At 46.4% G+C, this 7277-nt stretch overlaps 1 protein-coding gene across 4 annotated transcripts in view; it reads left to right on the top strand.

Annotated features, from left to right (window-relative positions):
• Fbxl2 (F-box and leucine rich repeat protein 2) overlaps window positions 1–7277 on the top strand; it is a 53766-nt gene that overhangs the window by 6649 nt on the left and 39840 nt on the right. For all 4 annotated transcript variants that reach the window (XM_005348034.2, XM_026779257.1, XM_013346543.2 and 1 more), the window contains exon 2: window positions 2892–2953. In XM_005348034.2, the coding sequence (XP_005348091.1) occupies window positions 2892–2953 (62 nt within the window). The remainder of the gene's footprint in view (window positions 1–2891; window positions 2954–7277) is intronic.

Genomic DNA, 7277 nt, shown 5'->3' with positions numbered 1-7277 from the left:
GAGTGCTGGGATTAAAGGCGTGTGTCACCATCGCCCGGCTAGCTCAGGCTTCTTATTTACTAACTCTTACATCTTAAATTAATCCATTCCTATTATTTTGTACTTTACTACAAGGCTCATGGTTACCGATAAGGTTCTGGGGCAGGCATCTTACTCCTTCAGCAGCTACATGGCGTCTCACCTCCACCTTCTTTTCTCCTCTGTCTCTACTTGGAATTCCCGCCTGGCTCTATTCTGTGCTGCCACAGCCCCAAAGCAGCTTCTTTATTCATTAACCAGTAAAAGCAGCACATAAAGAAGGACTTCCCACACCAGACTTCAGAATTTCCGTTACTGTAGCTTTCTAGTTAAAAACTTACATTTTTAGGACTGGAGAGATGACTGGCAGGTTAAGATTGCTCCTTTAGAGGACCTGAGTTTTGTTCCCAGCACCCATGCCCACTCACAACTCCTGTAACTCCAGTTCCAAATGGTCTGATGCCCTCTTCTGGCCTCTGTGGGTCCTGCACACACAATTACATACCATCGCAGTGAAGAGGCACCATGGGCACAACAACTCTTAAAAAGGAAAACATTGAATTGGGGCTGATGGTTTAGAAGTTTAATCCATTGTCATTGTAGTGGGAAGCATGGTGGCAGGCATTCCAGACATGGTGCTGGAGAAGCAGCTGAGAGTTCTACATCTGGATTGGCAGCAGCAGGAAGAGATAGTAACCTGGCTTGGGCTTCTGAAGCTCCAAAGCCCACCCTCAGTGACGTGTTTCCTTCAACAAGCCACACCTCCAAATAGTGCCATTCCCTGTAATTCTGTGGGGGCCATTTTCATCCAAATCACCACACACACAGATATGTAAGTCTGAATAAAGAGTTAAAAATCAACATTAAAGTATTTTAGTTGCATGTGTGTGTGTGCGCGCGTGTGTGTGTGTGTGTCTGGGTTCAAGCAATCACTCCACATCAAGCCCTGCAGCAGCTGAGATGTGTGTGCTCCTGTGCCTAGCCATAGAGCAAATGTTGAGATCAGGAGGACTGAGCTCTTGGACTTTTCCAGGCCTGTGTTAGCTACTTTGGGTCCCTTGTATTTTCATGAGCTTGAGCTCTAGAGCGGATGGTGGGAGCTGCAGGCCTGCGCAGCAGTTTTGGGCTGCTGGCCTGCAGTCACTATCGTGAGTGTGGAGTCTGTCAGTTTATTTCGTATAATCAGTTTCTCTCAGCAGTTCTGAAGGAATTTCCTTTCCTTTCCCTTCCCTCCCCCATCTCATTTCTTCTTCTTGTTTGGATGTTCTAGGGTAGGGCCTCACTCTGTAGGCCAGGCTGATATCTTTTATGTCCCAATCTTCCTGCCTCAGCCTCTAGAGTGCTGGATTGCGGGCCTGACCACAACTCCCAGCAACCAGTAAAGCAAAATTTCTTTTCTTTTTCCCTTTGTGTTGTGTGCACACATACACATGGGTATGTGGGTGAGATATATGCTATGGTAAAAGTAAAATGCTGCGGATCCCGGAGTGGGTGTGGCAGGCAGCCCCGAGTGCCTTGACTCTTAAAGGGATGAGAGGCATTGCAATATATACTTCTGTGGGTGTGGGTGTGATGTATGCCTCTGCGTATTATGTGTGTGTGTACGTTGGTGTGTGTGCTGTATGCCTGTGCACACGCAAGTAGAGAGGCCCGTGGAAGATGTCAGTAGCCTCTTCATCACATCCACCTTATTCCCTTGAGACAGGGTTTTTCACTGAACTTAACGCTCACTGGTTCAGCTAGGCTGGCTAATGAGCTGGAATCCAGTGTCAGCCAGTGCTGGCGTTATAGACACTCACAACCATGCCTGACTTTTTCATGTGGGTTCTGGGATTCAAACTCTGGCCTTCTGTTTGCACAACAAGCCATCTGACCCATTGAGCCATCTCTCCAAACCCAGAATGCAATTTCAGCAATGGAACTCATACATATATACAAAATTTGTCAGATTCATTTTTGAGTACTTTATTCATTTTACTGCCATTATAAATTTGATTGCTTTTAAAATTCATTTCCAAGTTCTCCATTTCTGATGTATAGAAATATATTTTCATGAAGCTGGAGAGATGGCTCAGCAGTTGAGAGCCCCAGCTGCTCCTACAGAGAACTGGAGTTCAGTTCCCAGGGCCCGCTTTGGGCAGACAGCTCACAGCTGCCTGTAACTCCAGCTCCAGGAGATCCAACTCCCTCTTCTGGCCTCCTAGAGCACTGCGCTCAGATGTGCACACACATAACTAAAAATAACTCTTTAAAAGTGTATCATTTCTGTTTTTATAAATGTGTGGTCTTATGAACTCTTTGATGAGTTACGGTATGCTTTGTGGGTTTCTGGAATTGTCTCTACCCAGCCCCATGTCGCTTATGTCTTCTGTTTCTCTTGCTGTGTTCTCACTGGAGCCTCCAGTACAATGCAGTGCGCGAATGGCTGTGCTGCCATCTTAAAAAGATTTATTTTGCCGGGAGGTGGTGGCGCACGCCTTTAATCCCAGCACTCGAGAGGCAGACGCAGGCGGATCTCTGTGAGTTCGAGGCCAGCCTGGTCTACAAGAGCTAGTTCCAGGACAGGCACCAAAGCTACAGAGAAACCTGTTTTGAAAATAAAAAAAGATTTATTTTATTCATTTTAATTATGTGGGTGTGTTTGTTGGATTTGGGGTGGTAGATGTACTTGTGTGCTGGTGCTGTGGAAGCCAGGGGTGTTGTGAGCCCCCTGACATGGGTACTGGGGTACTGGGCACGGAACTCCAATCGTGAAGTTTTTGTTTTTTTGTAGGACAGTAAGTAGTGCTGCTGTGACCCAGTATAAAAACATGATTTAGTTTTTTTCATACATTAGCTGAAGAACTGTTATACAGTTTTTCTCTCTCTTGCAGGTTTTCTCAAACAATGATGATGGCCTTATCAACAAAAAGTTACCCAAGGAGCTGCTCTTAAGGTAAGTGCGTGCATGTTCAAAAGCTCAGGTTTGGCTCAGGCCTCCAGTTGCAAAACCACCTCTGTCTTGGTGTAGTCCTGAGCAAGAAGGGTCAGAGCCTGGCTGACATTCTGGTGTTGTTTTATAGAATGCCGCTCAGTTTGTTCCTAAGGCTTCCTTGGTCTACTCCAGAATGTACTAAGTATGAAATCGTCTTATAATGTGATCCATACTGTAGCAGTTGTTAGCAGGTGCCCGTGTTGGATATGAATAGATAATTATAAATCAATTAAATCAACTCGGGGAAAGGTTATTGCTATAGCTGTGGGCTCTTGGGGTTGTAGTGTTTTTGGCATTTTCCAAGAGATGAGACATTCAGCAGTCACAAGAGATGTGTAGTTATTATGTCCTTACCAAGCAGCCAGTGTGCTGTTTCCCCAGGTACTGAGGAGCAAAGGGACATCTGTGTACCACGGTCATTTTAGAGTCTTCATGTGACACTGTTGGCCACTAGGCCCTGCGATTTTTTTTTTTTTTTGATTCTGCAGTTATCGAATGTTAGTTGTGGAGGCTGTCACGTCTTAATTCTTTACAAACAATTGACTTATGTACATGTGACAGTCTTTGAGGGGCATTTCCAAACCGTTGCCAATATCCTACAAAACAAGAAGCAGATGCTAATCTAAGGATGGCTGTTTCTTTGGTACAGCTGTCTTAGAGTCTGGAAGGCTGGTGTGCATGACTATAGCTGGAGTGGGGTACTGTTGACAGAAAGTTTGTGACACTGTAGAAGATGCTCATGTCTAGAGAGAGATGGGGCACACGAGCCTACTCCCTGGCTATACTACTTTTTTTTTGGGGGGGGGGTTGTTTGTTTTGTTTGTTTTGAAACAGGGTTTCTCTGTAGCTTTGGAGCCCCTCCTGGAACTAGCTCTGTAGACCAGGCTGGCCTCGAGCTCACAGAGATAGACCTGCCTCTGCCTCCCGAGTGCTGGGATTAAAGGCATGTGCTACCACTGCCTGGTTTGAGACTAATTCTTTATAAGTTAAATCTGTTGGTTTGGGATAGACATATGCACGTGTACGATTTGGTGCACCTGTGGAGGTCAGAATCTCCTCCTATCACATGGTTCGTCCACCTTGGCAGGCGCCGTCACTCACCAAACCGTCCTGTCAACCTTTCCTTCTGGAGTAAATGCTGCTAGGCCTCATCTCTCCTGCCAGACCACGTTAAACTTTTTCTCTTGAGTCAGTCGGGGTGAGAACTTAGCTTCTTGTGTAGTGAACACATTTTATTGGCCCCGGAGTGTTGTCTCTGGGGGTTGTCTGACATTTATATCATGAGTGCTTACCACTTAGTTGATAAAAAATACCAAGGCAGAACTGTATGGGAAGGGCTGTTTGTACTTTATCCCAATAAGATAAGAGAATCATCTTTGGCATTTTGACCTTTTTCAACTCAAAACTGGTGACAGAGAAGGACTGGATAGCACAAACTGAGAAGGGCTTCAGAAGTCAGAGGAGCCATTGGATGCAGGGCGAACTGTTGTCAGTAAGCACTGCAGGGCCGTGGTCGAGGCAGCGCCTCTAGCCTCAGCCCGAGGGCTCATGGGGCACAGGCCTCAGGCCACTGTGTGAGCCGCAGCCAGCTCAGACAGCCAACATTAGTCATTCAGCCCTGGGCTGTGATTAAACTCCACCCTCACAAGTGCTGCTGGTGTTTGTAACTCAGGGCCACTGGCTTGCTTTTCCGTGTGCTAGGGTTAGCTTTTATGCTCAGCCATGAAGTGGTTTCTATTTGCTGATACAAGGGAATGAAAGTCAAAATAGGGGATTCTGCCACTCTGTGGTCATGCGGTTTCTGAACCCGGCTTAGAAGTTAGTTCTTTTGGTTGTCTTTCTGTGGAACTGCCAGCCTGTGGCACCCACCGCTGAGCCAACTATGGGCCGAGTGTCACAGACATTCTGGAATTGTTTGGTCATTGCAATGACAGTCTTGGTTGAGAGATGAGAAAATCTAGAAGAATGAGCATATGGAAAGACAGTGGGGAGTAGGGAGCCTGGAGCAGCCTGGAGCAGAAAGTGGTGGGAGCCTGAGCCAGGTGCCAGGCCCCAGCCCAGGCCCAGGCCCAGCCAGGAGAAGACCGTAAGAACACAGGATTCCTCTCCTTTTGATCTCCATGGTCTTTTGTTTTGTTTTTAAAGATTTATTTTGTTGTTTTTTTTTAATCATACGTGTTTGTGCCTATGTGGGTGTGCATGTGAGTGCAGTGCCTGCAGTGTCCAGAAGAGGGCACACTGGATCCATGGAGTTGTGGTGTGGGATGCCGAGAACTGAGCTTGGGTCCTCTGCTCGCTGAGCCAGCTCTCTAGTCCAACCCACTACCCCATCCCCTGAATCTTTGAATGAAGAGTAACCCAGGAAGAATTGAGCTCTGGAAAAATATGATAAAGTGGGTTCTGAACATTTCTTAAGCAAACATTTGGTACTTTCAACTCTGCTGATAAACCCGACTTCCTCTGAGCCCTTCATTTTTGGCAACATCTACTTAGTGCTAGCTTGTCTCTGCCAATAAATAAATTAGGCCAGGCCTGGTGGTGCACCCTTTTGATCCCAGCACTTGGGAGGAAGAGGCAGATGGATTTCTGTGAGTACTAAGTCAGCTAGGGCTACACGATGAAGCCAGAGAGTGATGGCACACACCTTTAATCCCAGCACTTGGGAGGCCGAGCCAGGCAGGTCTCTGTGAGTTCAAGGCCAGCCTGGTTGGGCAAGTGAGTTCCACAACAGCCAAGACTGATTCACAGAGAAACCCTGTTTAATGACCCAGAGTGGGACTGCGCCTGTGACGGGGGCTCAGGGGTAAAAGGCTTGCTGTGCAAGCATGGAGACCTGAGCTTGGACAAACATCTGGACATGGGGTACACACCTGTACCCCAGTGCTGAGGAGCTATGACAGGAGGATCCTGGGGCTTCACTGGCTGGCCAGCCTTGCTGATATGGTGAGCCTTAAGTTCAGTGAGAGACCCTGTCTCAAAAAAAAAAAAAAGATCGAGAGGAGACTAAGGAAAGACCCCTCAGTGTTAACCTCTGACCTCATGTGCCCACATGAGTGTACATGCACACACATGCACACATGCATACACAGGTGCGCACAGCATGCACACAGAGGATAGCAATCCACAGTGTATCAGTTGTTGTGGACATGGAGGTTGTGGTCATTAGGTATAGCTTTCGAGTGGTGCACAAGGCTCATCTGTCAATCATTTTTTAAAATGAATTGCCGCTTGAGAGCAAATGTCCATCACATTTTCTTGAGCGTTCAGGTCTCCACACTCCTATTCTTATTTTGGAACTAGTCAGAACAATTGAAATTTTATTTTAAAAAATTTTTATGCCGGGCGGTGGTGGCTCACGCCTTTAATCCCAGCACTCGGGAGGCAGAGGTAGGCGGATCTCTGTGAGTTTGAGGCCAGCCTGGTCTACAAGAGCGAGTTCCAGGTCAGGAACCAAAAACTACGGAGAAACCCTGTCTCGAAAAAAAAAAATTTAAATGTATTTATTTATTTTGAGACAGGGCTTCTCTGTGTAGCTTTGGCTGTCCTAGAACTCACTCTGTAGACCAGGCTTCCCAGAACGCAGAGATCTGCCTGCCTTTGCCTCCCAAGTGCTGGATTAAAGGTGTGCGCCACCACCACCTAGCAGCGATTGAAGTTTTTAAATACTGCTGTAAGAAGTCTTACAGGTCAAAACTACCTCTAGACAACCAGAGAGTTATACAGGTTTGCCGAGTGTTAAGCTATTTCTGCAGCAGACTTTGCCTTCTTGGCGAGTGGCTTTGCTCTCAGCTCTCCTTTCTCAGCAGAACTTTTCTGCACCCTGCTCCTTAGGAGAGTGCCACAAAGTTCCAGTCTCCTGGGCTCTTATTTTTGTCTCAGTTCAGAGATGACTTTCTAGGTTTGCTCCTTTGACTTTGTGTTAGATCGTCCTATGGTGGTGAAAGCAGCTGTACTAATCTTGTTGGATTCCTAGTCATGGTAGGCTCTCACACATGCCAGACAGGCACCCTGACTAACCACTAAGCCATCATCATCTTTTTGTCTCTTAATTCCACTTCTTGGTTCTTGTTTGGAGATGCTGTGTGCACAGATGTGCATGTTGGGGGGGAGGGCTCACTTTGTAGCCAGCCTAGTCTTGAACTTACAATCTTCCTGCCTCTGCATCCTGAAAACCAGGATCCACTAGAAAAAAAAAAGTGTTTTCCCCTCATCTAGTGATTTTTATTGATAATTTTCAGAATACTTATTATTATTTCACATATTTTTTCTGTGTATTTTTTTTTTT

Source organism: Microtus ochrogaster, chromosome 5 (assembly GCF_000317375.1).
Source record: "Microtus ochrogaster isolate Prairie Vole_2 chromosome 5, MicOch1.0, whole genome shotgun sequence".
Taxonomy (NCBI): Eukaryota; Metazoa; Chordata; class Mammalia; order Rodentia; family Cricetidae; genus Microtus; species Microtus ochrogaster.
This window is presented reverse-complemented; position numbering and strand designations above follow the sequence as displayed.